This window comes from Raphanus sativus, chromosome 9 (genome assembly GCF_000801105.2).
Source record: "Raphanus sativus cultivar WK10039 chromosome 9, ASM80110v3, whole genome shotgun sequence".
Taxonomy (NCBI): domain Eukaryota; kingdom Viridiplantae; phylum Streptophyta; class Magnoliopsida; order Brassicales; family Brassicaceae; genus Raphanus; species Raphanus sativus.
The window spans coordinates 5,598,363-5,613,453 of NC_079519.1; the positions used below are offsets into that span (position 1 = coordinate 5,598,363).

A 15,091-nucleotide genomic window follows, 5' to 3' on the forward strand; every position below is an offset into this window, starting at 1 on the left:
TGAAAGCTCTCACTCGTGGGGACTGTTGACGTGTCGAGTTTGGCGCTCGTGAAATTTTCCTTTTCCCGCTCCGGCCCATCTTTTTATATTGGCCCATCTATTCAAAATGAATCAAACTTAAAGCCCATTCTGAATTACTGAGTGAGACTTGAACCCGACCCGACCCGGTTCCCCGATATCTCGGGTTTGTAGAATCAAGCACACACAACAAATGCTACTCTCGACGGTGAAGGGTGAACCACCTCTTTGATGAAGCTCCCTCGCACGATCCCACCACTCTCAAGCTCTCTCCCTACCTTCAGAAACGCAAGCTCTGTTACCTTCTCCGCTCAGAAAGATCCGCAATTCCTCGATGCCGTCAAAAGAATCGTGCGCGGGAAACGGAGCTGGGAGATCGCGCTGAGCAGAGACCTCGTCTCTCGGAGACTGAAACCCGCCCACGTCGAGGAGATCCTGATCGGAGCCCTGGACGAGCCCAAACTGGGTCTGAGGTTCTTCAATTTCCTCGGCCTGCACAGAGGATACGACCACTCGACGGCGTCGTTCTGCATCTTGATCCACGCTTTGGTCAAAGCCAATCTCTTTTGGCCTGCCTCCTCGCTCCTGCAGACGCTTCTCCTCCGTGGGCTTAACCCAAGTGAGGCCTTTTACGCGCTTTTTAGCTGTTACGAGAAGTGTAAGCTTAGTTCGAGTTCAAGCTTTGATTTGTTGATTCAGCATTATGTACGAAGTAGGAGGGCGTTAGATGGTGTTTTGGTGTTTAGGATGATGACGAAAGCTGGTTTACTGCCTGAAGTGAGAACCTTGAGTGTGCTGCTACATGGTTTAGTTCATTGTAGGCATTACGGTTTGGCGATGGAAGTGTTTGAGGAGATGATCAATGCGGGTGTTCGTCCTGATGTGTATATATACTCAGGAGTGGTGCATAGCTTGTGTGAGCTGAAAGATCTCTCTCGAGCTAGGGAGATGATTGTTCGTATGGAGGAGAGTGGGTGTGATTTGAGTGTAGTTCCGTATAACGTGTTGATTAATGGGCTTTGTAAGAAGCAGATGGTCTGGGAGGCTGTTGAGGTGAAGAAGAGTTTATCTCGAAAGGAGCTGAAGCCGGATGTTGTGACGTACTGTACTTTAGTACACGGGTTATGTAAAGTGCAGGAATTTGAGGTCGGGTTGGAGATGATGGAGGAGATGTTACGTTTGAGCTTGAGTCCCAGAGAGTCTGCAGTTTCGAGTTTGGTAAAGGGGTTAAGGAAGAGGGGGATGATTGAAGAGGCGCTGAACTTGGTTAAAAGAATAGCGGAGAGTGACGTGGTGTCGCCTAATCTGTTTGTGTATAATGCGTTGCTTGACTTATTGTGCAAATGTAGAAAGTTTGACGAAGCTGAGTTGGTGTTTGATAGGATGGGGAAGATCGGGTTGTGTCCCAATGATGTGACGTATTCAGTTTTGATAGATATGTTTTGCAGAAGAGGGAGACTTGACGCTGCACTTTGTTTCCTTGAGAAAATGATTGATACTGGTTTGAAACCAACTGTGTATCCATATAATTCTCTGATTAACGGGCACTGCAAGTTCGGTGACATTAGTGCAGCCGAGAATTTCATGGCGGAGATGATTGATAAAAAGTTGGAGCCAACGGTGGTAACGTACACATCACTGATGGGTGGATACTGTAGCAAAGGGAAAGCACACAGTGCTCTTAGGCTTTATCATGAGATGACAGGGAAAGGTATTGCGCCGAGTATCTATACATTCACCACGCTTATATCCGGTCTTTTTCGTGGCGGGTTGGTTGGCGATGCTGTAAAGCTATTTAACGAGATGGAGGGATGGAGCATTAAACCAAACAGAGTGACTTATAACGTCATGATTGAAGGTTATTGCGAGGAAGGAGACATGTGTAAAGCCTTTGTGTTGCAGAGAGAGATGATAGAGAAAGGTATTGCACCGGATACTTATACCTATAGATCGTTGATACACGGACTGTGTCTAACAGGTCGAGCATCAGAAGCCAAAGAGTTCGTAGATGAGCTTCACAAGGAGAACCATGAGCTGAACGAGATATGTTACACCACACTCTTACATGGGTTTTGCAGAGAAGGAAGATTGGAGGAGGCGTCAAGCATTTGTCAGGAGATGGTACAGAGAGGGGTGGATTTAGACCTTGTGTGTTACGGTGTTCTTATAGATGGAAGTTTAAAGCACAAAGATCGAAACATGTTTCTTGGACTTTTAAAGGAGATGCAAGGTAAAGGACTCAAGCCTGATGATGTGATGTATACAAGTATGATTGATGCAAAGAGCAAAACCGGAGATTTCGAGGAAGCATTTGGGATATGGGATTTGATGATAAACGAAGGATGTGTGCCTAATGAAGTCACTTACACTGCCGTTATCAGTGGATTATGCAAAGCAGGTTTTGTGAACGAAGCTGAGGTTCTACGTTCGAAAATGGTGCTTGGCAATTCGGTTCCTAACCAAGTGACGTACGGTTGTTTTCTTGACATTCTCACCAAAGGGGAAGGAGACATGCAGAGAGCTGTGGAGCTTCATGATGCGATGTTGAAAGGGCTTTTGGCTAACACCGCTACGTACAATATGTTGATTCGTGGATTTTGTAGACAAGGGAGAATGAATGAAGCTTCTGAGCTTGTAGCGAGGATGACAGGGAATGGTGTTTCCCCTGATTGTATAACCTACACAACGATGATCCATGAGTTTTGTAGGAAGAATGATGTGAAGAAAGCGATCGAGCTATGGAACTTGATGATGGAAAGAGGCGTAAGGCCTGATAGAGTAGCGTATAACACCATGATACATGGTTGTTGTGTGTTGGGAGAGATGGAGAAAGCCATTGAATTGAGGAGTGAGATGTTGAGACAAGGGTTGAAGCCTAACTCGAAAACCTGCGGAACAACTAGTTTGAATGATTCTAGTTTGAAATCCTGACCCTTTTTTGTAGCTTTTGGTTCATACATTGAAACATTCATTGTTGACATATCAATCAGTTCAAAATAGAAAATAATGGTTAGTGGCCAACGTGACCTTAAGACGTCTAAACTTGTTTAGTCCCTGGCCAAGTAACTGAGTCTTGCCTTTAAGAGTTTCTCTAATGGGACAAGATATCCACAAGTTAAACCTCTCTCTTCGTTTTATATTTCTATATGCATGAGGATGATATTAGCCCATTCTTTGAAGAAAAAGAAACATATGATTTTGGATTGTGCAAATAATTTTTTGTACTTCGAGATTCGTTTGACTACCAGCTAGCAAAGTAGACAACAAGTGTGTATGTGATCACAGTTGAAAGATTGCGTAAAATGAGCTATTCGACAACTGCCAATGGTTGGATCTGTTTTCTTAAGTAACAACTATATGACTAATGTTTTAAAAAATATTTTATGGACCATACTCGATTGAGCAAGCCATTTCATTCTCTGGATTAACATTAGAACTTGAACTTGCTGTATTGATCAATACCATATTAGTTTATACATGAAATATATATCTCAGCTTATAAAATGTCAATAGTCATGTGCCAAATGAAAGTTATAACGAATCTGGAGATCCATAAGATATGTTATTTAATAAAATCGATTATTAAGAAAAACAAAGCATCTAGTGGATCGATCTATTAATAGATTATTTTATATCCTAAACTTATTATGTAATGTTGTCACAATTGTTTAAATCCATGGATCACTAGATACATAGACGAAGATACGACACAATGTGCCAATAAGATTCATCTTTTGGTAAAGGGTTTGGGGGGTTTCTTACACAATGGTAAAAGAGCACAAGCCAAATCTCTTAAAGTTTTAAGCAAAACACTGCAAGGACCAAAAAAAAATATAAAAGACAATAGGAAGAAGACAAAGACCCAATGAAATGAAGTTGTTTTGGTTGGTGGTTGCCTTCACAGCAAACTTAAAGAACAAGCATATCATTCAGTAATAGTAATTGGATTCAACCAAATATATTTTTTTCCTGGAGGGATGTTAACTCCTCCTCAGTTGGCTCGGCTTTTGAAAACATCGAGATCCATCTCGGTTGGATCGGTAGCTTGAAGCTCAACTTGAATTCCATCAAGCTCGCGCTTAAACCTATCCTTAGAGCTCGCGTAGATCATCTTGCTTCTCACTCTTGCTGTGTCCGGAGACCTTAACAACGACAAAGAGGGTGTTTCAAACAAGGTGAAGCAAAAAGATAGGAACAGTTATTTTTAGAACACTTTACCATGCGACGAAGAAGATCTTGCTCTTCTGGCAGCTCTCAGCAGTGACGAAATCGAAATCGAAAACAGCGTAACGGCATTCATCGGCAGGGAGACTAGCAGCAAAGTCGTCGTGGGATTGACCAGGCTCGCCGAGTTTCTCGACGACCACTTGTTTCTGCTGCTCCTCGATCTTGTAAACGATGAAACGGTAAGTCCGCTTGGCCTTGAGCTCCAGAAACTTGAGCTTGCAGTCATCATGGACTGCCATGCCTGACGCTGCATTAGCCTACCAACAAAATAAACAATAAGAACAATAAGACACAAAAAGACTCTCTTCAAACACACACACACACACACACATCAATTAAGACACATCAAAGGGAGTTGAAAATAAATTAAAAAAAAAAAAAAAACAAAGCATAGTGATGATATTGTCCGATTCCTACCCTAGATCAGTCCGTCTCATGACTATACAAATCCAAAATCTCAGAGATCTAAAACCAACAGACGATTCTATCTTCCAGATCTAATCAAATATAACTTTTGGGCGCAGGCGAGAAACCAAATCCGGATAAATCGAAAACAAAAAAAAATGGAACTGGAATCAAAGCTAAACAAGGTATCCGAAAAAACCAGGGAAAGATATAAACGAGGAAGAAAAACAAATGGAGGTAACTCTCTCACCATGGCTGCTGAATCAAAATTAGTTTCAGAGACGAAGAAGGAAGGAAGGAGATGATTGGGAGTCGAGTCTTCGGTGTGCGTCTTTTCTCTTCCTTTTCCTTCAGATTTATGCGGAAGCCTTTTTAGTCCTAATGAATATTTTTTTATTTTTTTTTATTTAATACTTAGGCATGAATGATTAAAAAGCACAATCTATTTCAAAATCCATTTAATTATATTGACTAATTGTTTAATACTAATATTATTATTTTTTCTAAAAGTTTAATACTAATATTTACTCAGTATTAATTAAGTAGGGTTTCATAAATCTTAGATTACGAAATGAAGGTCACACTTTTTTTTGTCAATTGTGTTTAGTAAATATCATTCTATTGTGTTTTTAGTGTATTACAACCACTTTTTACCCAATATTGTAAGTTTTATTTCAAAGTCCTCCTACTATATGGAAAATTAAGATATAATTATTACTAATAATAATATCATAAACTAGTTAATTATGTGATCACCCATTAATAACAGCTCGCGATAAGTTTTTATCTCATTGTGGAGAGAACAAAGAAAAGAAGAGAGGACTAGTTTCCTATCTTTTAAAGGAAAAGGAATAAAACGAAAGGTCGAAGATGCATATGGCTCTCTTTGTGGCATCTCAGGTGTGGGTGGCTCCACTTTCGGCTCAGTGATCATGATAACCTGTGATGGAAGCCAGCTGAGCGGAGCTGTAATATTCCTTTCAGTGACAGCCACACATGTGTAATGATGCTTACACGCGCTACATACATCATCTTTGGGTTTATTAACTCGAACAAAAAATAACAGTAACAGAATTAGCCAAAAACTTATATCAACGCAGTAGCACATCTCGGCTAATTAGTAAATCTTTCAAAACTATATAAGAGGTGCATCTGAATTGGTATTTTATGTAATGGACTGATGTGGAAGGTCTTATTTTATCAATTCCATAGAAATATTTACCATTTATCTTAAATCAAACTAGACTTTAACCCGCACATCCGTGCGGGATAAATTTTTATTTTATAAATATATGATTTTAATATAATACTAGTTGATTTTTCCATGCTCATGCACGGATATAAATATTTATAAAGTAAATATATATTAAAATAATTTATTTCTATTTACTTTTAATTTTAAATTAGTTTATAATTTGTATGCATAATATATTATAATATTATATTACTTTAATTAGAACTATGATTTTAGATATGTTATATCTAGTCGATTTTATTGTTTCTACAGTCAATTAGTTATCATTTGGGTATATTGGATTGTATACATTTCTTTGAATTCAACTATAATATTTTTTATTCTAAATATAGTACGATTTTGGTTAATTTTTTTATTTGCATTTAGGTTGATTGTTGTTTTAGATATGTAAATATATTTTAGTAATTTATGTATAACTTAAGATATATTGTGATTAGAATTAAATAAAAATAAACCAAATTGTTTGATTCCAAATTACGTAAATTAGTGTAACGATAATATTCTAAAGTCGCATGCATATATATAAATTTTACAAAAGAACTAAACTGTAACAGTTGGTTAATATTTTTTTTTCATTTGTTAATGTGTTTTGGGTCATCCTATAATTTATATTTATAAAACAAATTATAATTATTATAAAATTATATTTTTTTATTGTAATTAAATCTATGATTTTCGATATAAGTTGGATTAGTGAAGTCACTCATGTTATGAATATATTGAGTTAGATATATTCTTTCAAATTCAAAACGAAGTATAATTATTTTTTTTATAATTAATTCAAGTCAAATTAATTTTATTTATCATTAAATGTGTATGTATTTTCATAATCTATATCGAATTAATTGTTGTTTTTAAAGATGTTAGAAAATAAAGTGTTAATATATAGGAAGTTACATATATAAGTAACTGATACAAGACATATCAATATCTACAAATAATTAAAATATTTTTATAAATTGTAAATAATTTATGCCTTTTGATTATGGTTATATTAGATTCAACAAACATAAAAACATAAAATTTTAAAAGAAAATTTAATATTTAAAATATACACAATTTTAATAATGATAAAATATAATATATTTACCTCTTTAAAGTATATAGTGCGATGTTGTTTCTAAAATATTTTATAATTATTTGATCAAAAGATGTTTCTTGTTAAAATTTATTTTTAGTTTTTTTGATCTCTCTCTAAAATAAGCAGTAAAACATCTATTTGTTTATGTTACTTAATTATTTTATGTAATCATCTAAAACAATATATAGATATATAAAAAATATTTTTATTACTTTGAAAATATATTGATATATTGTTGTACTGTTTAAAATTATGTTTTATAACAAATAATATTTATTTTTATAATATAAAGATAGTCTGTGAAAATATAAATATAAAGAAAGTATATTTTATGTTATTTTAAATGGAATTTTACTATTTTATGAAATTTCCTTTTTAATGAAATAATATTTATTTATACATATATTTTCGTTTTTAAATTTGATTCTTAAACTTTATAAATGTTTCTTTTTATTATATATATTATTTGGAAATTTTAAAAAAGGAAACTAAATAAAAATCAATAATAGTATTTAAATATAGTATTTTTTTTATTAAAGGTATCAATGTAATCAACCACCGTGAGAGTTAACGTGAGTGCGACACATAGGAAACTGACTTCTCAAATAATATTATAGAGATTGACTATAATTAAAAAATTATAAAAACGTAGTTTATTTTTGTAATAAATATTTATTTAACACTATATTATTAGTTATGAATTAATCATCCATTAATTTAAAACAATATTGAGAATATTATATTAATAGAATAATGTAAATAATTAAATAAATATAATTGATGAATGGATTTAATCTTAATATAACTTTTTCATGGTAGACAAAAATAGTACTTCTCTTTTAATAGAGAAGATAGAATAAACATGTCATTAATTTCACAGAAAAATAAACAAAAATCAAAAAAGAAATTATTCCATTGATCTTCTGATAAGAAATGAACATGATAAATTTGTACTATTTTCATATATTATATTTACTTTATTGCATTCACTTTATCCTATTTATTTTCCACATGGAAACAAACTGCGCATGTTAATATAAAAACCGAGAGAAACAAACATAAACGTGCTGACATCCTTGGGCTCTTGTGAGAACTACAGATTGTGTCGTGAGTGTAACCACCGCGTGCATCCATCGAGCACACTACTCCAGTGAGCAACAACTCTTCCGCAAAGCGACAGCAAATGCCCTTAAAAAATTGACAACATCAAATCATAATCGTATTTTGTATATTCGGCAAGGATAAGCTCCTTGTGCATCCTTCGTGATGCAACTACTGTTCTGATATGCCTTCTTATACTATTGTTTCCTCTGTTTTTTCTGTTTCATAAGTTAGAGTAGGCAACTTTGTTTACAACTGGGTTCAATCTCCTAATCAACATGGTCTGGAGAAAGAAAAAAATCATGGTTTGTTAGTGAGGAATTCATTTGAACTCCTGAATCAACTAGACACGTTGTGCAGCACATTTAAAATAAAACGATATCTTGAAAAGAGCTCCCATCAAGAAAACTCATTGGTGACAATGGAAAACAAGGTGAGTAGATGGTAGTTGATATTGAGGATGATCATGTAATATTTAAGAGCTGAGGAAGTTGCGACTGTTAAGTGATGTAAGATTGGAATCATTTCACAAAGGTGGTTTAAAAAGATCAAACAAGCTTTGTGAAGATGGATGAATGTAGAACTGGTGGTGATGATGATGATAGACGCTTTCAGGGAGTGATTAATTCTCTCAATCGGTGGTGAACCGTACTTGCTTGAACCCAACAAACAATCATAATCCAAAGACCAATACCAACAAATTAATCACTCAAATTGAATTACATATAAGGTATTTCAAAGAGACTTTGAAGAAGAAAACAATTTCTCTAATAAAACTTTGGTTTATTGAAAATTTGTTACAATTCACGGCTAAAGCAGCTTATATATGCTCAATACAATGAATACTAGCTAGAAATCGGAAAGAAATCAAATTAACAAAAAGGAAAGAGCTGCTGGCCATAAATGGCTTTATTGGAAAAAAATAAGAATAACAATAAAAATAATAAAATAAAATAAACTAAATTAGAATAAAAAACAAAAATGACATCAGACACGTACGAAGAATGACACTAAATATATGATTTTATATCAATTAAAAAGTTGATGGTATTAGTAACCTGGTTAACATCACTTAAGATAAAATGATTCAAATAAAAAATAATTTACATCATTTAAAAATAATCAACAGAAATACAAGAACTTACATCAATTACACAACAGAAATATTTGCTCAATTTAACTAGCATCGTTTTAACTAAAGATATAAAAGTACTATAAGTAATAAACGACTTTAATATTTTTCAGTTATAAAAAACAACACAAATAATCTTTTTACATCTTGAGTGTGTCAATTAAAAAAAATGAAGATGTTAACATAAGGTTAATGCAAATGAAACAGAGAAAAAAGATAAATAAAAAGAAAAGAAAGTATGATCTATGTCTATTCGTTGTTCAGTATATAATTTATATTGTTTATTAACTATTGTAGAATAAAAATCCGATTGGATTCATCATATTTTAAAGTATTCAATATGTTGAATACTCATAAATGGGGTCCACATTTCATTTTTATTTTATCTTAAGCATTTAAGGTCAACTATTTTATAAAAAAATATATTAAAATTTATAATCTTTTGTGTTTTATAAGTAAAAATTTGCTTCATTTGATTTGGGTAAATAAATAAATATTTAGTTTTGTTACAAATGTTAGATTAAATGGTGGGGTAGAGTGTGTAAATTTATTAAACAAAATTATGGTATAAATGGGTATTAAAAGTGTGTTGAATTAATACGTGGAAAAAATGATGTATCATGTTAAAAGTTGTAAAGTAGGGTGTTGAAGCATTTTTCTATTGTAGGTAGTCTTGGATGGTTTACAAGTTGACAACTTACGGATATATCGGAGGTTTATTTGTTTGGTGTTGTGCTCTTTGCGCAATGATAAAAGCTTAAAGCTCTCATATCATGTTAGATTTGTGAGAATATGAAATGTCTATTGAGAGAATATTGCTGGAGGATGAAGAACAAGGAAGAAAAAAAGAGAGAATAATTTCTTTAGATCTGGAAAAGATCATTACAATACATTATAAAGGAAAAAAAGAAACCAGAAACGACTTACTCAAAAAGCCAAATACACTTAGCTTACTAGGAAGACTAAAATAAAATATTTCTGTTTTTACTGTAGTTCGACGGGTATTGTTCATGCTTGCACGCTTTACTTGGTTCTCTTTGGCAAACATTGCTAACATTAATTTTGGTATACCTTGTTGAATAAATATTTCTTCTTTTTATTTAAATACTCGACACCTTATTTCTCCTTCGTCTCAACAATAGGTGAATGGGAGCCAGCGAAAGGAATCTTCAGTTCCAAATTCCCAATGATATGCTGACAGCAAAAACCTTGAGGTGACTGTTATGCTCATAGATTCTTTATCAGCGCGCCTACATTCTCGTTTCTATGTTGATCTGTGATCGAAATACATGTCAACAAACACTTTTCCCCGGAATAGCACTGCACGACAATCCACTACAAGAAAACAGACTCATACTGAGGGCATAAATCGTCGGTATGTCGTCGGAATAAGCGAATTCCGACGCTATACCGAGGAAACATGTCCTCGGAAAAAACTCCTCGGAATTTCATTTTTCCTCGGAATTTCCTCGGAATTTTCTGACGGAATTCCGAGGAAACAAAATTCCGAGGAAACTGTGAGGACGAGGGTTCGTCGCACATTTCCTCAAAATTTTCCGAGGGACGTGGTCGTCGGAATATTCCGAGGGACCACCTTCCTCGGAATTTTCAAAAAAATAATTAAAAAAAAAATAAAATTATTTTTTTAATGAAATTCGAAAATATAAAATATAAAATAAAAATTGAAATTGAAAATATATTAGATATTATTATTCAGAGTTGTACAAACTAAAATATATTAAAAATTAGTTTTAATAAATAAAAAATTTAAAATTCAAAAAATAGTTTTTAATCACAAAAATATAAATATATAAAAAAATAGTTTAATAAATACTAAAAATAGTTTTAATCACAAAAATATAAATATAAAAAATAGTTTAATAATTACAAAAAAAAAATTTTAATCAAAAATATAAATATAAAAAATAAATAAATATAAATGTTAAATTCCAAAAATAGTTTTTAATCACAAAAATATAAATATAAAAAAATAGTTTAATAATTACTAAAAATAGTTTTTAATCACGAAAATATAAAATATATAAAAAAATAAATAGTTTAATAATTACAAAAAATATTTTTAATCACAAAAAACTATATATAAAAAGTATATATATAAATAGTTTTAAAATTACAAAAATAGTTTTTAATCACAAATATAAATTTATTTTAAAAATATATATAAATAGTTTTAAAATTCCAAAAATAGTTTTTTAATCACAAAAATATAAATATATATATTTTTAAAAATATATATAAATAGTTTTAAAATTCCAAAATAGTTTAATATTTACAAAAAACGTTTCATAAATATTAAAAATGTTTGATAAATATAGAAATGATTTTATATACAAAAACATTTCATTTATAATTCATAAAATAGATTTTATATACAAAAAACGTTTTCAAAATTATTTATAAACACCAAACTATTATAAAACTTAAAAAAAATTCTACACAATCAAATAATCACAATCCTCAATACAAAACCACAATCAAACTTCCATTATACAATCCTACCAATCACCCTAACAAAAATCTATCAAAAAACTTCTAAAATCATCAAATCTAACCTAACAAATAGATTGGGAAGGTTCTTACATGATTTGGGAATCAAATAGAGGAGGAATAGGTCGGATTGGCCGGAAATCGTCGAGAGAGAAGGGGAGGTCGGCGGAGATGGCAAGGAAGAAGAAGAGAGAAATGAGGAAGAAGAAGAGATCTGTGTTTATAATTCCGAAGTTTCTGACGGAAACTATCCGTCGGAATTTCCTCAGTTTCGAAAATTTAATTTTCGCAAAATATTTCGCGAAAATTATGGCGGTTAAATGAAAAAATTCCGAGGAAAATTCAAATCCCTCAGAATTTCCTCGGTATATTCCGAGGAAATTCCGAGGGATATATGTTTGGGGTTTCAAAACCTCAATTTGTTTTGCCCAATATCATTTCTTATACTAATGTAATGATAAAAATTGAATATTATTTGTATAGATGATCATAAACCATGAAATAACAAAATTCCAAAATGAATTGTAAGTATTCATTTTACCATTCATTAAAGTGTATAAGTGTTTGATCTTATGTTGTGGAAAATTCGTTTATACAATCGGAAAGTGTTTATTATTGGGTAACACACCTATTTTGGTTTAAGACACTTAATAATCAGTTTAAGACACTTAATAAAGCTTATATATGTGTTATTCAAACCGCAAAACGTTTTTTTCGGTTACAAAACCTTGTTCCTAGGAAAAGCCTCAGAATATTCCGAGGAAATTCCGAGGAAGCTAAACCCTATAGTAAAATCCCTAAATCACTCGGAATTTCCTTGGTAAATTCCGAGAAAATTCCGAGGAACCTAAACCCTAAAAGTTAAATCCCTAAATCCCTCGGAATTTTGTCGATTTTTTTCGAAGAAAACTCTTTCCTCAGGATTTCCTCGGAAATTACCGACGGAAAGTGAATTCCTCGGAATTTCCTAGGTATTTTCCGAGGAAATCCCGAGGAAACGTAAAATTTATGTTTGGTAATACCGACGGAAAGTGAATTCCTCGGAATTTCCTAGGTATTTTCCGAGGAAATCCCGAGGAAACGTAAAATTTATGTTTGGTAATAGGGACAAGAGTCTTCAGAACCTCAATTTGTTTTGCCCAATATCATTTCTTATACTAATGTAATGATAAAATTGAATATTATTTGTATAGATGATCATAAACCATGAAATAACAAAATTCCAAAATGAATTGTAAGTATTCATTTTACCATTCATTAAAGTGTATAAGTGTTTGATCTTATATTGTGGAAAATTCGTTCATACAATCGGAAAGTGTTTATTATCGGGTAACACACCTATTTTGGTTTAAGACACTTAATAATCAGTTTAAGACACTTACTAAAGCTTATATATGTGTTATTCAAACCGCAAAACGTTTTTTTCGGTTATAAAACCTTGTTCCTCGGAAAAGCCTCAGAATATTCCGAGGAAATTCCGAGGAAAATGTGTTTTTCCTCGGAATTTCCTCAGAATATTCCGAGGAAATTCCAAGGAAGCTAAACCCTATAGTAAAATCCCTAAATCACTCGGAATTTCCTTGGTAAATTCCGAGGAACCTAAACCCTAAAAGTTAAATCTCTAAATCCCTCGGAATTTTGTCGATTTTTTTCGAAGAAAACTCTTTCCTCGGGATTTCCTCGGAAAATACCGACGGAAAGTGAATTCCTCGGAATTTCCTAGGTATTTTCCGAGGAAATCCCGAGGAAACGTAAAATTTATGTTTCCTCAGAATTTCCTCAGAAATTCCTCGGAATATTCCGAGGAATTCATTTTCTGTCAGTATGTCCGTCAGTATTTTCCTGTTTTCTTGTAGTGATCTCCACCATTGGTGACCAGAAGATGTTGTCTGATTATGAGAGCGATCAAGGAGGTTGTACCGCATGAACCACTGACAATGCTTTCATCATCCAAAGCAAAAGGATTTTTGGTGTGAGTTCTAAAGTTCTTCTAGTAAAAAAGTTGTCCACAATGGAGGACAGCTATGGAATAATGGAAATACAACATTTTGGATGAACAACCTCGTCAAGTTCTGTGATAACTGATAAGTACCATTCGTTCTTGGTGATGAGCTGGTAAGTGGGTAGAAATAATAAGGCGATGAGCAGGCTTGGCCGTTAGAGTCAAGATCGAGTCTTTAGAGGAAGTCTTCTTCTTCATTGTGAACTTTTTTTTTTCATTGTGAACTTCACTTTGATTTGTTTGTAAAAGGATCTCTGGAGGTTGCTGTTGGGTTTGGGCTCAATCTCGATTCATCACCATGTTGAGATTGTAATCGTTCTATTTTCATCAATAATATCATAATCTGTTTTATGTAAAGTGATGCCTCTAGTCCACCATGGCCATCAACCATTCCATAAATCCTCCAAAAAAATGTAAAATTTTATTTATTTGCACTACAGTCATTGATACTAGCAAAAATTATAAATAATAATAAAATATCACAAATACATATAAACATAAATTCAATATATTATACAACACACGGTATAATAATATTATATAATAAAAATAATGAACTTACATATATAATAAAACAACACACATACATACAACTTTTAAAGAGTTACATATGAGATACCAAATTACTCAAGTATTATTTCTGTAAAATATGTAATATTTAAGTGTTTATGTAATTTGTTTTAATTACAACTTTTATTTCATGTGAACTTTATATAAAGTATTTTTACATTGTGAACTTTATTTTAATTTTATGTATTAACTATTCTGTTTTATTTAGTCAAAAAGATTATTTTGTTTTATATGGTGTATTTAAATTATTATAAATTAAGTTTAATACATGCATCTATGAAGAAAAGATTATAAAATTCAAAAAGAAAACAAAAATTAATTTTGAAGTTATGAATAATGAAACATCAAATTTAAAATATTACTGTTCAACGCCTTAAAATCCGAAGATTTGAAGTTTGGTTGAGATAACAAAAACCTTTTAAAAATTTGAGATTGGGTTTGAGATGTTCTCAGTATAGAATACATAATAGATTTTGATAGGTCATTGACTTATCCTAAAAAATCATATAAATATTTTATAAATATCTAGTGTGTTTAGTTGCTAATTTTATTTTTGTTTTTTTGTTCTTCGCGCAAATTGCAAAATCTCTAGTGAAGTAGTGAAAGCGCTAAACTTTCGAAACGAAGACAAACGAAAAAAATGGCGCCGTTTCAAAAAAAAAAAAAAACACGAAAACGTTTCTGATTGGCTTATCTACAAGTCACGAGGATCGCTATCTTATTTACTCTCCACCGTCGATAAGACTCAAATCTAACGAATAGAAATCATCTTCCTTTCGTCTGTCTTTCTCA

General features: G+C 32.2%; 2 protein-coding genes across 2 annotated transcripts; one reads left to right on the forward strand and one right to left on the reverse strand.

The window, feature by feature from the left end:
• Positions 1 to 180: 180 nt before the first annotated feature.
• On the forward strand, positions 181 to 3,039 carry LOC108823348 (putative pentatricopeptide repeat-containing protein At5g59900). Its single transcript, XM_018596528.2, has one exon. The coding sequence runs from the start codon at positions 250 to 252 to the stop codon at positions 2,947 to 2,949; it is 2,700 nt and encodes an 899-aa protein (XP_018452030.2). The 5' UTR covers positions 181 to 249; the 3' UTR covers positions 2,950 to 3,039.
• Positions 3,040 to 3,792: 753 nt separating this feature from the next.
• LOC108823354 (actin-depolymerizing factor 3) lies at positions 3,793 to 5,062 on the reverse strand. Its single transcript, XM_018596536.2, has 3 exons — positions 4,901 to 5,062; positions 4,237 to 4,502; positions 3,793 to 4,160 (listed from the first exon to the last, which is right to left on the reverse strand). Exons 1-3 carry the CDS (start codon positions 4,901 to 4,903, stop codon positions 4,010 to 4,012), a joined length of 420 nt encoding a protein of 139 aa, XP_018452038.1. The 5' UTR covers positions 4,904 to 5,062; the 3' UTR covers positions 3,793 to 4,009.
• Between the last annotated feature and the right edge of the window lie 10,029 nt (positions 5,063 to 15,091).